The sequence below is a fragment of the Aquarana catesbeiana genome, linkage group LG10 (genome assembly GCF_042186555.1).
Source record: "Aquarana catesbeiana isolate 2022-GZ linkage group LG10, ASM4218655v1, whole genome shotgun sequence".
NCBI classification, from domain to species: Eukaryota; Metazoa; Chordata; class Amphibia; order Anura; family Ranidae; genus Aquarana; species Aquarana catesbeiana.
The window spans coordinates 27,280,367-27,295,516 of record NC_133333.1 but is presented as its reverse complement, the minus strand read 5'-3'; the positions used below and the strand labels follow the sequence as shown (position 1 = coordinate 27,295,516).

Below are 15,150 nucleotides of genomic sequence, written 5' to 3'. Positions count from 1 at the left end.
CCCTGCGGGCATGCAAAAAGGTTGGTGACTGCTGCTATGGGCTCTAGCCCCAGATCTTTTGCAGACCTAGCAACGCCCCTGGTTTAATGGATATTCTATTTCTTTATTTCACCAAAAAAAAATGTTTTGTGGTTTTAAATTGCCACTTCCTCAGTTCAGGGTGATAACACTGGTATCTGTGGGTACAAGTTTCATAGGATATATAGCATAGTAATGTTATCACCCTGAGCTGAGGAAGTGGCAATTGCAAAACATGACATTTTTTCTGATTGCTGAACCACATTTAAGCAGATTGTCCTTTTTGAGCCAACTAACTACACTATAAGAGCTCTCAGGCCCCCCTCTTTTCTTTTCCAGTGGGCACCCAAGCTGTACCAGGGACCACTGGCCAGCCCTTCAGGACTGAACCCCAGAGACATTGGCCACCACACACTAGATCACTTCTAGTCTATTTACATTGGTTTTAATCCAATCTTGATGAAGGAAGGTGTGCTTGGACCCCCAAGACACATTGGATACTTTTTTGAATTGTTCTCCTGACTAAAGTTGTAACTGGACCTCTTAGCAGTGGTGTGGTGCTACCATTTTTGTTAAATCACACTAGAAGCCAAAGAGACCATGGAAATCCTCTACTTTTCCACTTTCTTAAAAGAAATCTGTCCAGTTGGAAATTGACACTGTTGTTAAAGTCCAGCTCTGGGCTTCAGATGTCCTCCATTTGCTGCCCCCTTTCCCCATTGGAGGAGGTTTTCATTATAGGCACACTTTAAAACACTTTAAAACACTCGATAAGTGTAGAAATGTGGAAAAGTGGGTATATGCAGTGCTGAAAATGTACATTTGTAAAAGTCCCCAAATGTTGGTACAAAAGTTATTTTCTGGAGTCACGCAAAGTGTAAATCAAACAGACTAGAGTGAATAATAAAATCCTCCACGAACATCAACACATCGGGCCTCTTACCCCAAATAGTGGACCACTAGATTATGGGTGGTCAAACAGGCATAGTGTATATCCACAGGCTGGTCACGTCTCCACTAAGACATCAAGCAACTGGATCTTATGTAGCCCCCACAGATGGTAGATCCACAGCTTCATGTATAGAAATAAGAGAAGATGACTCCTCATGGTGCAGTATATCAAATCAGTGTATAATTTATTCCAAAAAAAATTCCAGAGTACTGAAATTTAAAACTATAAAAATGAGCATGTCATGAGGTATAAAATAAAGAGATGTTTCCAACCCAAAAGATGGCCGCGGTCAGCGCGTATAGCGTCGTGACATCAGATCCCAGGCCCCACCCTACTCACCTTGTCCAATGAGGAATGTCGTCAGGGGCATGGCTACTTCAGTCTGAGGAAAAGTAAGTGTAGAAATCTAGCAGCAGAACTGTGGGTGCTAGATATAGGGACTTCTTAGAAGCTTAAAAATATTTAGATTAGGTCAATGCAGCCATTTTTTTTTTTTTTTTGCTCCATTGGTTGTTGAATTATATTTTTTTTTCGGACCTTGGAATATTAAACAAACAAAAACTGAAATCCACACTACAAAATCACACAATACACACAACAAACTTCAAATCCACTGCATGGCTTATGGCAAAAGGGGGTCTGCATGTAAGGGTGAATCACTTTGATGTGCATGGTGAAGCATGAATGCAAATTACATTATACCCTTTCATATAAGGGTTTCTACATTGCTACATATAAAACGTATCCTACTTAATCAAGTAGGGGGCGAGTACAATGGAAAAATGTATCTCTTGATATTGCATTATCAAATTCATATGTAATACAAATGTTAAGGTCAAGTGCAATATTTTTATATACCAATAACTTTTACTTTGGTCGGTAAGGTTCTTCCACAGATAAGACCTTATCCATTATTGTGATAGAAGGACAAACTAAGAGCTTGGAATGTAATGTGGACAGTAACCCCGTTGCTGAAATTACATGGTTTCATGAAGACAGACAGCTACCAGTGATTAACCAATCATTAATCTACATATTAAAGAATATCAGTCTTAATCATACAGGAAGATACAGTTGCAAAGCACGTAATCAATATGGGACTGCAGACAAAACCATTTATATCTCGGTAGACTGTAAGTATATTTATAATATTATTTGCTTCCTATGAAAGATATGGTTCCGTAGCCAAGTTACACTGCAAAAGATGTCAGCAATTACTTAAATGTAAAGTGTTTACTTTAGGTGTACTAGAATTATGGTAAACCTGGAAACCTAATGGTGCCTTTCAGATACCTTGCTTACTGCCCTAAAAACGAGAGGGGTCGGGCTGCAGACTGGAGCTCAACTCCAGACAGGAAACCTCCACTCCACTGTTGTGTTCTTTTTTTTTTTGCATCAACCTTAATGTGACAACCAATAGACACAATAATTCTGAAAACTAAGGTTTAAAAACAGAGCAGCAAAATGGGACTTTGTATGAGGCGCAAGGTGTGTAGAGCCAGGCGCCTCCATCCCCGATAATTTGAACAAAAAGACAAAACAGGTGGGACTTTATATGAGGCATGCACCCCAGGAGATAACATGATAACTATGAATATGGCACGCACCCAAAACAATATAATAGAACCAAAAACGTTGCATAAAAGCATCATATGGGATCAATTGGCATTAAATGATTTAATTGTATATAAAATATGACAGAAGTAAAAATAATATCATAATTATTACTGTAAATACTATAAAAACCCGAATTCATTGGAGACCAGTCTCCAATTGTATAAATAATATAACAGAAATACACTTGATAACATGATTAGTTCATACTGTAAATACTGTAGAAAACAAATTCATTAAAGGCAAATCTCTATTATAGATAATTGTATCCTTGGTTAATTGATAAAATCCAATTGATATGTAAGGTGAGGTAATGATACAATTGTAAACATAAGGGGGCAACTATTGGCTCACAATCCCATAGTAAAGCAACATAATTGGTTCATACTGTAAACACTGTAGATAACCAAATTCAATGAAGCTTGTCTCCATGTTAAATAGTTATAGCCATAATTACAGTCCAGTTGGTGTATAAGGTAGTAAATAGCGATAATGTAGTATAGAAGAAAGGGCACCTATTGGCTTGACGCATTTCGAGCCAATAGATGTTTCGAGCCAGTAGATGTTTCGAACAAAACCAAAGAAATTCCCAGCTCAACAATTTTTTCACGTTTCCGGTCTATGGACGAATGCGGGTCACATGTTTCCTGTCCAGAGTGGAGCTCCAGTCTACAGCCAGATACCCTTGCTATATGGTACACTGCATGACAAAAGAATGGATCATTTATATATATAAATATTTTATATATAGTTACATTGGTCCAGCCTGGACCAATATTATGATGTATACAGTTTACCATATTTGTGGGACACCTTTAGAAGTTGGAAATCACTGCTTTAGACACTGTTCCTCCAATGACCTCCATTAGCTTCCAAGTCCCATGCAGTAGGGCAGCCTCTTGGTACACAACCCAGAAACTAGGGGAGATCATTGGAGAAGCTGTGTATAAAACAATGATTTCCACATACATGGTTCAAACAATGTTAAAAATGGCACACCTGAAATTTCTTTTTCAAGTACAGTAACAAACATGAAACAACCACATTGTATTAGATATAAAGATTCTCCTCCTCACAGCCACTTCAGACCAGGTGTCCTTTATTACTATTTCTGTCTCTGCTCACAAACCAGGCATAAAAAAGGAAGCCTCTGCAGGCTACAGGGATCACTGGGGTCTAGGATCACCCCTCTAATGCACCCATAGGACACAAAGCTGAATAGAGCTTTCATTTAGAGACACATACACAGCAGCGGCCCTTGTCGGCAGCTTGACCTCAATGTGTGTGTGTGTAAAGATTTTGCGGATTTGTAAATGAGATTTCAATGCTCTCTTAGCTCAAGGCTTTGTGAGTAGATAAATTGGTTGAATAAAACCCACCTTTTGGCACAAACAAAATATCTTGTGAAGAGAAGAAATTTGGGCTCTATAGAGTGTAACCTTTGAGAACCTTTAAACTTTAAGATCATCCTAGCGAGGAGAGTTTAATGGAGCTGTGTTTGCCAACCTGCTACCAGAGAGGCATACTGCTTTGGTAAGTAGACATGTGTACTGCCGAAAAATGTATTTGTATTTGTTTTTGTTTCATTTGTTTTTTGTTTTTTTTTCCGTTTTTCGGGTCATTCGTTATGATAAAAATTCGTAAATTGGTAAATAACTAACTAATAAATGATTAATGACTAACTAATAAATTTGTAAATAACTAACTAATAAATTTGTAAATAACTAACTAATACATTTGTAAATTTGAAAATTCGGAAATTTGAAAATTCGGAAATAAGAAAGAAAATCCGATAATTTGAAAGAACAAAAATCCAAAAATTTGAAAAATAACAACTAATAATAACTAACTATGACGTTACAGGTTTTGGAAGTTACCAATTATCCGAAATAACGAATGCCACATCTAAACTAATGGAACGAAACGGATTAATAATAAATTAATAATAATAAAACATTTTTTTATTATCATTATTATTATTATTATTAATTTGTTATTTCGGATAATTCATACCTTCGGATAAATTAGTATTTGTTACGTTCACTAACAGCCAAATTTGAAAGGAAATCCCAATACCTATAATGTAATAGTAATACTTAAGTTATTATTATCATTTCAGATATTCAAATTTTCGGGCTTTCTAATTTTCTGATTTTCTTTCTTATTTTCAGATTTTCGTTCTTTTGAATTTTCGCTCTTAATTTCTGAATTTTCAAATTTCCGAATTTTCGGATTTTTGAATTTCGATGTTTAAGAATTTGCGAGTTTTCGAATATTCGAATCTACGAATATTTGAATTTACGAATATTCGGAAAAATTCGATAAACGGGTATTCGTTAATTTGGATATTTCTGAATTGTCTAAATTAGTTAAAAAACTAATTCGGACCTGTATTGTGTCTTTCGATGCACTGGAGAATGAACTATATTATATGAACTTTACACAATACACAATGTTTTAATATATTTATTTATATATTATATTTCAGCACTTTATTGTAGAAGATTTACACCATTGTTGAACATTTGTTATATTATTTGTTTGATTATTTGATTGACAACTGATATTATTATTATTATTCTTGATTTATATAGCGCCAACAGTTTACGCAGCGCTTTACAATGTATAAGGGGGACAACACAATTACAGTACAGTTCAATACAAAAGGTACAGGAGGGCCCTGCTCGTAGAACTTACATTCTAAAGGGAGGGGGTGGTGGTTCAAAAGGTAATAGCTGCAGAGAATGATTTGATGGGGGTGGCTCGGGGACAGTTGTTATGTGGGTGTGGGATAGACTTCCCTGAATAAATGAGTTTTCAGGGATCTCCTAAAGGTGGACAGGGTAGGGGCTGATTGGACATACTGGGGCAGGGAGTTCCAGAGGATGGGAGAGGCTCTGCAGAAGTCCTGAAGGCAAGCATGGGAGGAGGTAACAAGGAAGCTAGAGAGCAGGAGGTCCTGGGAGGAGCAGAGGGGTCTATTTGGGCGATATCTGCAGATAAGTTTGGTGATGTAGATGGGGGCAATGTTGTGAATGGCCTTGTAGGTTATGGTTAGCATTTTGAATTTTATGCGGTGGGGTAAGGGAAGCCAGTGAAGGGACTGGCAGAGAGGAGCATCAGTCATGGATTGGTTAGTGGATTGTCATGGATTGATATGTTTTTACATACTGTACATAGTGCTGACCCCTGCAGTCGATACACTATGTGGTACTTTACATTATCCTGACCCTTGAACTGTAAATGCTATGCTATTGTCCACTACTTAGTCCTAACTAGGGATGAGCCGAACACCCCCCTGTTCGGTTCGCACCAGAACATGCGAACAGGAAAAAAGTTTGTTCGAACGCGCAAACACTGTTAAAGTCTATGGGACACGAACATGAATAATCAAAAGTGCTAATTTTAAAGGCTTATATGCAAGTTATTGTCATAAAAAGTGTTTGGGGACCCGGGTCCTGCCCCAGGGGACATGGATTAATGCAAAAAAAGTTTTAAAAACGGCCGTTTTTTCAGGAGCAGTGATTTTAATAATGCTTAAAGTCAAACAATAAAAGTGTAATATCCCTTTAAATTTCATAGCTGGGGGGTGTCTATAGTATGCCTGTAACAGAGAAAATTCCCCTGGTGGACTTTAAAGGCACATATAAGGACTGTTTAAGAGAGTATATAGAGTAAACAACAGTTTATTTATTACAAAAAAGTTCCTCAAGTAAATATCAAACAAATAACATGAATAAAAACAGGGAATGCAGTTCCATAGATATAAATCTAGTGATACCAATACACTTGCACCCGACGCGTTTCGGAGCTACTTTTACCTCCTTCTTCAGGGGTGATTGTAAGCTTTAAACAGAAATTTCTGTGTGGGGAATGGCATATGCAACATAGACATAGTAAATATACATAAAGATCCAGACCAAAAAACATATAATTACATAAATATACATATATTCGTTTACACTTACATTGGTATCTATAGATATTGGTTACGTATTCCAAAAAGGTTTAAAAGAAAACTGACGTATTGACACATACTGCCCATCAGACGCGTCCCCTGGTCATGGTGTGTAGAACTTTAGTAGAGTGTAACCAAAATATTCATATAGCCTCTATCAAGGTGAAGATAAATAGGTAGGAATGTATGGGGTAGTTTTACTTCCTTTCAATAGGAAGAGAAGCCCATAAGTCAAGGGCGTATGAATGTTTGGATCTGAAATCACACTGAGGCCAAATGCGGATCCTGTAGGTTATGAAAATATGTAGATAAGTACATGTTGGCCAAACATAAAAGTAGCTAGAGTAATAGGTAGGGAGTCCTAAGATGTATCCTACCTGGTCAGCCTACAGTATAGGGGTCAACAGCTGATGATGGGTGTGGATCAGGTGAGGCCCAAATAACTGGAAAATCGACATGGAGAAAAAGAGTATATCAAAACCCTGATTGTGTATTTCTATCCAGAAGAGGAGGGAGAAAGAAGAGAAAGGGAGGTGGGGGAGGGAAAAGGGGGGAAAAAGAAAAAAAGGGAAAGGAAGAAAGGAAAAAGGAATAAGGGGAAAGGGAGGGAGGAAGAGGAGGTAGGGAGCAGGAGAAGGAAAGAGAGGAGGAGGGAAAAGAAAAGAGAAAGGAAAGACAGAGAGAAAGGACAAAAGGGAAAAGGGGGGGGGGGGGAAGGGGGGGAAGGGGAAAAGAGAAAAAGGGGGGGGGGGAAGGGGAAGAGAGGGAAAAGGAATAGGGAAAGAAAACAGGGAAAGAAGGCAGTAGGAAAGGGAGACAAGCACATAGAAAGTACAGGTATCAGTTGAAATTAGTGGCTAGTAGTTTCAGTGATAGAGTCTAAGTCAATAAGTATATTTAGATTACTCACAATGTGTAACAGCAGCTTACACCAACAGCGTCCTGCCCAGAGCAGATGACGCCTGGTGTGAGCCAGAGCTGGGTATATAGAGCCCTCCCCACCAATCAGCTGTTGATAGAAAAGAGACAACAGCTGATCGTGGGTGGTGGAGGAGGGACGAACGCGCTCTGACTGGCCCCCCGGGTGGAGCGAGCGCCGCCAGGCCCCCACAGCGCATGCGTGCGCAGACGTCGTGAGGCTTGGCCACGCCTACTACACCCGCCGGCACGTCTAGCTTCCCCAACGGACTGCGCATGTCCGTTGGGGTCGCAAGATGGAGGACAGTGTGAATAACACTGTACCTCACACAGCGCCGCCATGAGTCAAAAAATCGCTCAGGCGGCTTTGTGTGCCGGGCGGATAACAGATCACAATGTAGGGCTGATGTAAGGTAGATTAAAGCACATATATTGTGCATCTTATAGAGAGAAAAAAATGCATGTATAGTCAATTTGGTTGCCATGACAGGGAAAGCAATACTGGTGGGCAATATTATACAGGTTGGGATGGTATCTTACTGGAGGGACATATAATATTAGACAGTAATTACATAGACAGGCATAGGGAATGTATAACTGAGAGGTATGTCACATGGGTAGGGATCAAGGATATCACAAAGTCATACATACATATGGTCCGGATATTTGTGACCTAAAATATCATATTGTACAGTATACGAAATATATGACAACAGTTTGGTCCGTGACCTAGGATAACATAATATGCAGTATGCAGAGTATATGACGACAGTCTGGTCGGGGTCTCCAAAACATGACAGTCTGATATGTCCTATAATACAATAAAGGTCTCACTTCTGTAAAGACATGAAGAGGGCCAGTAAGTATTGACCAAGCTAGGCTGCTGCATATGTTGTTAGGTTTGGAGCCCCTCCTTTACTATATGATGTAGATAGCAGATAGAGAAGGGTCCACCAAACAGACAGATAAATAACCAGAAAAACGAATAGTGGTATCCTCTACATAGAGGATAACAGGATGTAAATAACTTGATCTATGGTCCAAGTATGAATATATGCTTGTCTGTAAGGTTGTCTTCTCTACTGCTCTCTACCGCCTAATGAAAAGCCTTCGAGAAAGGGTTTAAACCAAATGGTTTCATTTAGGCCTGGGGGTTGAGTGGCTCTTAAATTATATATCCACCGGGACTCTAGCTGTAAAAGTGTCTTATTCCAGTCCCCTCCCCTCGACTCTGGATGTACCCGATCTAGAATAAGAAATTTGATTTTTGGGCATATGCCATTATGTACTGTTAAGGTATGTCTCCCCAATGGGAGATCGGGATCGCAGGTTTCCATGCTTACTAGATGTCTATATGCCCTCTTCCAGAATTCTGTTTTGGTTTTCCCTATATAAAAGCATGTACATTCACATAGAAGTAGGTAAATCACCCCGTAGGTCCTGCAATTGGCAAAATGTTTGGGGTGGAAGGGCTGGCCATTTGGAAGAATCGGGTTTTTAGTTGTAAGCATGTATTTGCAATATCTACATTTGCCACACATAAATGTTCCCTTATACTTACAGTGTGTTTTATTAGTCCCTGCCTTAAACTCACTGGCTGTGATCTTGTCTCCCAGGGAGGTAGTTCTTTTGAACGTAAAGAGGGGTCTCTGTGGGACCAGTGGTCCTAGTGTTGGATCGCACTGTAGCATGTGCCAATATTTTGTCACAATGTTCCTAACCTGTCTATGTTGATTGTTAAATTTGGTGATGATTCTAAGAGTGTCGGTATCGTTCTTGTCAGGTTTATTTGCTTTTTTGGAGTATAGTAGCTCCTCTCTTGGCTGCATCAGAGCTTTTTTAAAGGAGCGTTTCAATGACGCGTGGGAGTACCCCCTTAATGGTAACCTATCACGTAGCTTATTTGCCTCTAATCTGAAGGTGTTGTTGTCGGAGCAGTTTCGTTTTACTCTCAGGTACTGGCTATATGGGATAGAATTAAGGAGGGGTTTGGGGTGAAAACTACTCGCATGCAAAATAGCATTACTTGCGGTGGATTTCCTGTATAATTTATGCCTATAATAGTATGCCTGTAAAGGGGCGCATGTTTCCCATGTTTAGAACAGTCTGAGAGCAAAATGACATTTCAAAGGAAAACAGTCATTTAAAACTACTCATGGCTATTGCATTGCCGGTCCGACAATACACATAAAAGCTCATTGATAAAAATGGCATGGGAATTCCCCAGAGGGGAACCCCGAACCAAAATTAAAAAAAAAAAAAATGATGTGGGGGTCCCCCTAAATTCCATACCAGGCCCTTCAGGTCTGGTATGGATATTAAGGGGAACCCCGGCCAAAATTAAAAAAAAAAATTACGTGGGGGTCCCCCTAAATTCCATACCAGACCCTTCAGGTCTGGTATGGATTTTAAGGGGAACCCCGCGCCAAAATAAAAAAAAAACGGCGTGGGGTCTCCCCAAAAATCCATACCAGACCCTTATCCGAGCACGCAACCTGGCAGGCCGCAGGAAAAGAGGGGGGGACGAGAGAGCGCCCCCCCTCCTGAACCGTACCAGGCCACATGCCCTCAACATTGGGAGGGTGCTTTGGGGTAGCCCCCCAAAACACCTTGTCCCCATGTTGATGAGGACAAGGGCTTCATCCCCACAACCCTGGCCGGTGGTTGTGGGGGTCTGCGGGCGGAGGGCTTATCAGAATCTGGAAGCCCCCTTTAACAAGGGGACTCCCAGATCCTGGCCCTCCCCGTGTGAAATGGTAAGGGGGTATTTGTACCCCTACCATTTCACTAAAAAACTGTCAAAAATGTTAAAAATGACAAGAGACAGTTTTTGACAATTCCTTTATTTAAATGCTTCTTCTTTCTTCTATCTTCCTTCATCTTCTTCTTCTTCTTCTTCTGGTTCTTCTGGCTCTTCTGGTTCTTCCTCCCGTGTTCTCATCCAGCATCTCCTCCACGGCGTCTTCTATCTTCTTCTCCTCGGGCCGCTCCGCACCCATGGCATGGGGGAGGCTCCAGCTCTTCTCTTCATCTTCTTCTCTTCTTCATCTTCTTCTCTTCTTCATCTTCTTCTCCGGGCCGCTCCGCATCCATGATGGCATGGGGGGAGGCTCCCGCTCTTCTCTTCATCTTTTTCTCTTCTTCATCTTTTTCTCTTCTTCATCTTCTTCTCTTCTTCATCTTCTTCTCCGGGCCGATCCGCATCCATGCTGGCTGGAGGGAGGCTCCCGCTGTGACGCATGGTGACTTGACGGGACTTCCTGTGACATCACGGGGAATGCCACAGGGAAGTCCCGTCATGTCCCGTGCATCAGAGGGAGGCGGGGTCACTGGGTGGCCCTGCCCCCCATTATTTAAGAACCGTCAGAAGAGGAGACGCGTCACACAGCGGGAGCCTCCCTCCATGCCAGCATGGATGCGGAGCGGCCCAGAGAAGAAGATGAAGAAGAGAAGAAGAGAAGAAGATGAAGAAGAGAAGAAGATGAAGAGAAGAGCGGGAGCCTCCCCCCATGCCATGGGTGCGGAGCAGCCCGAGGAGAAGAAGATAGAAGATGCCGCGGAGGAGATGCTGGACGAGAACACCGGAGGAAGAACCAGATGATCCAGAAGAACCAGAAGAAGAAGAAGATGAAGGAAGATAGAAGAAAGAAGAAAGAAGAAAGAAGAAGCATTTAAATAAAGGAATTGTCAAAAACTGTCTTTTGTCATTTTTAACATTTTTGACAGTTTTTTTGTGAAATGGTAGGGGTACTTTTGTACCCCCTCACCATTTCACACAGGGGGGGCTGGGATCTGGGGGTCCCCTTGTTAAAGGGGGCTTCCAGATTCTGATAAGCCCCCCACCCGCAGACCCCCACAACCACCGGCCAGGGTTGTGAGGATGAGGCCCTTGTCCTCATCAACATGGGGACAAGGTGTTTTGGGGGGCTACCCCAAAGCACCCTCCCAATGTTGAGGGCATGTGGCCTGGTACGGTTCAGGAGGGGGGGCACTCTCTAGTCCCCCCCTCTTTTCCTGCAGCCTGCCAGGTTGCGTGCTCGGATAAGGGTCTGGTATAGATTTTTGGGGGGACCCCACGCTGTTTTTTTTTTCAATTTTGGCATGGGGTACCCCTTAAAATCCATACCAGACCTGAAGGGTCTGGTATGGAATTTAGGGGGACCCCCACGTCATTTTTTTTTTTAATTTTGGCTGGGGTTCCCCTTAATATCCATACCAGACCTGAAGGGCCTGGTATGGAATTTAGGGGGACCCCCATGTCATTTTTTTTTAATTTTGGTTCGGGGTTCCCCTGTGGGGAATTCCCATGCCGTTTTTATCAATGAACTTCTATGTGTATTGTCGGAGCAGCAATGCAATAGCCGTGAGTAGTTTTAAATTACCTTTTTTCCTTTGAAATGTCATTTTGCTGTCAGACTGTTCTAAACACGGGAAACATGCGCCCCTTTACAGGCATACTATAGACACCCCCCAGCTACGAAATTTAAAGGGATATTACACTTTTATTGTTTGACTTTAAGCATTATTAAAATCACTGCTCCTGAAAAAACGGCTGTTTTTAAAACTTTTTTTTGCATTGATCCATGTTCCCTGGGGCAGGACCCAGGTCCCCAAACACTTTTTATGACAATAACTTGCATATAAGCCTTTAAAATTAGCACTTTTGATTTCCCCCATAGACTTTTAAAGGGTGTTCTGCGGCATTCGAATTTGCCGCGAACACCCCAAATTGTTCGCTGTTCGGCGAACTTGCGAACAGCCGATGTTCGAGTCGAACATGAGTTCGACTCGAACTCGAAGCTAATCCCTAGTCCTAACCCATACGTTCCTTATTCTGTGTTGTACATTGCATAGTCCTGAACCTTGCAGGCTATCCATTATGTTATATAGTCCTTGCGCTGTATCTGCTATGTTGCCATAGTGATGATTATATGACTTTTTTCTTCTTGAGTTGAGAATCTTTTCAGAGAAGACTTTAGCACATGCTCTTTCAAAATATTGTTGTAGATCCCCCAAGAACACCAGATATCACCTGCTTCATGCCCAGCAAAGACCTAAATGACAATGATTGCACCATGAATGATAACAACACCATATACGTTTCCGAGGGGTCACTGCTCTCCCTGACCTGCTCTGCTAATAGTGAACCAGTATCTGACTTAAAATGGACAACCTCCAATGAATTAGAGAATGCATTCCCTACGGATACACTCAACCTCACCAATTTGTCACTCACTGATGAAGGACCATATAAGTGCCAAGCCACAAATGCTCATGGAACTTCAAGAACTTTAGTAAATGTCAAGATCATGTGTAAGTAAATTTCCATATTTGTTTGCATTCCTAATGTCACGTGATACTATATCATTCTGTGATTGATCTAGGACAGTGATGGAGAACCTTGGCACCCCAGATGTTTTGGAACTACATTTCTCATGATGCTCCACTACACTGCAGAGTGCATGAGCATCATGGGAAATGTAGTTCCAAAACATCTGGGGTGCCAAGGTTCACCATCACTGATCTAGAAGAAGTAGTAGTGCATAGTTGCAGTTCAACTTCATATACATTTAAACTCCAATCACATGTCATCCAACTCATCCAGCAGTGTGTTGGATGTGAGAGGCCAATGTTCTGCATCTGCAAGGAGGTAAATATCAGAAGAATGAATATTGAGCATTAAGTACCTATAACTTATTCAAATTACCCTCATTTCATTCCCTGCACAGTAACACCCAGGCTGCAAAAAAGTGTCAGAACTCTGAGCCTATTGAGATTCCATTGCTTACAGGAAACCTGTTTACGGGAGGGCAGAACACATAATTGACCTTATCAGTATGTTTCTGCTCTTTCATTGTCCATATTGTCCTCTTTCATTGGGTAAGTCCTGGACCAGGTTGCACTGCTTAACCGCTTCAGCCCCCGAAGATTTTACCCCCTTCCTGACCAGAGCACTTTTTTGCGATTTGGCAGTGCATCGCTTTAACTGACAATTGCGTGATCGTGCGACGTTGCACCCACACAAAATTGACGTCCTTTTTTTTCCCCACAAATAGAGCTTTCTTTTGGTGGTATTTGATCACCTCTGCGGTTTTTATTTTTTTGCACTTTAAACAAAAAAATAGAGCGACAATTTTGAAAAAAAAGCAATATTTTTTACTTTTTGCTATAATAAATATCCCCCAAAAATATATAAAAAAAACAATAAATAAATAAAGGGAAAATATAATTTTATTAAAGGAAAAAAAAGGGGAAAGGAGAAAAAGGAGAAAAAAAGGGGGAAAAAAGAAAAAACACAAACAGGCAAGAAGGGTCCTCCCTGATGGACCCGAACTGCCCGTACACTTACATGTGTGGTCCACACAGTGGTGGTGCGGCCATGAAATCCCCAGACCGAACCAAATATGCCCTGCACGGGAGCTGAGGGGACATGCCGCGGCGGGCCAAACACAAAAATGAACAACGCCCCGCAGGAATAACAGTGTAGAAAGGTGGTGGAACAATGGAACCGAATCTAGAAGGGAAAAAGGGAGGAAAAAAGTGTTGCTGTGGGGTGGATGAAGACAAAAAGTGAAAAAACAAAATTAAAATAGAGATGAAAGATGTTAAAACAAGGGAGGGGAATAAGAAGGGTGAAAAAAATTTAGTGTGAATGGAAAAAAGGAGTGAAGATATAGAAAGAGGTGAAGGGAAAAAGGGAGACTAAAAGGAAGGAGAGAGGAAAATATGTAGCTGGGTAATTCGAGAGAAACAGGTAGTGGGGAACAAGAGGGGAGAGAAAAGGAGAAAAAGAAGAGCAGGTGTGAGAAAAGGAAGAGGGAAGAAATAAAACCAAGAAAGTGGTGAAGGGGAAATGAAACTAAATGTGAAAACACAAATGTGGTGGGAGGGAGATGTGTACCTGGTGTCGAATAAGTCCGAACAGGAGTGCATGAATGCATGGATGGTGGGTGAATGCAGGTGTATACCTAGCGGGATGTGAAATCCATGCGGGGGTGAGGTCCCTTTTTTTCTCCTTTTTCTCCTTTCCCCTTTTTTTTCCTTTAATAAAATAATATTTTCCCTTTATTTATTTATTTTTTTATTTTATTTTTTATTTTTTAGATTATCACTATGGTTCCTTGCTCCTGATGATAGGTTAAAAACCTTGAAACGCGTAGAGCCAACATCAACCTAGTGTATACAATGATGCATCTGGTCAGGCCGTTCCATATTAATTGGTTTTCTCCTTCCTCAATAACCCCCCTTTTTTTTGTTTTTCATATATGATTATTTTCTCCATTCAATCATGCATTCATGCTTTAAATGTTTTTATAATATATATTGATTCCTTGTTGGAATATGTATGTATGTATATTTTTTCTGGCTCCAATGAATTGTAATAGTTGTACGAATAGTTTTATATAGCATCATGCATTGAATTATTTGAATACAAAAACTCTATGACAATTTGAATCCATTAAAAGCTATCAATTTTATTCCTGCTCCCGTGTGTTTATATAAAGTCCCGCTACTTTTTTATTTTTCATTATTTTCATCTAATCGGGATGGAGGGGGGACCTGAGCGGCACCCCTATACCTCATATAAAGTCCCACTAATTCCTCCCTTATATATTATCATATAAAAAAAAAAAATTTTCCTCAGTTTAGGCCAATATGTATTCTTCTACATATTTTTTGTAAAAAAAAT

At 40.8% G+C, this 15,150-nt stretch overlaps 1 protein-coding gene across 3 annotated transcripts in view; it reads left to right on the top strand.

Annotated features, from left to right (window-relative positions):
* Positions 1-15,150, top strand: part of LOC141110485 (sialic acid-binding Ig-like lectin 13) — a 44,017-nt gene that overhangs the window by 16,809 nt on the left and 12,058 nt on the right. Inside the window, exons 5-6 of one of the 3 annotated variants that reach the window (XM_073601849.1) lie at positions 1,867-2,103; positions 12,468-12,773. In XM_073601849.1, the coding sequence (XP_073457950.1) occupies positions 1,867-2,103; positions 12,468-12,773 (543 nt within the window). Of the gene's footprint in view, positions 1-1,854; positions 2,104-12,467; positions 12,774-15,150 lie in introns of all 3 variants that reach the window. The other 2 variants (XM_073601848.1, XM_073601850.1) reach the window with 2 other exon arrangements.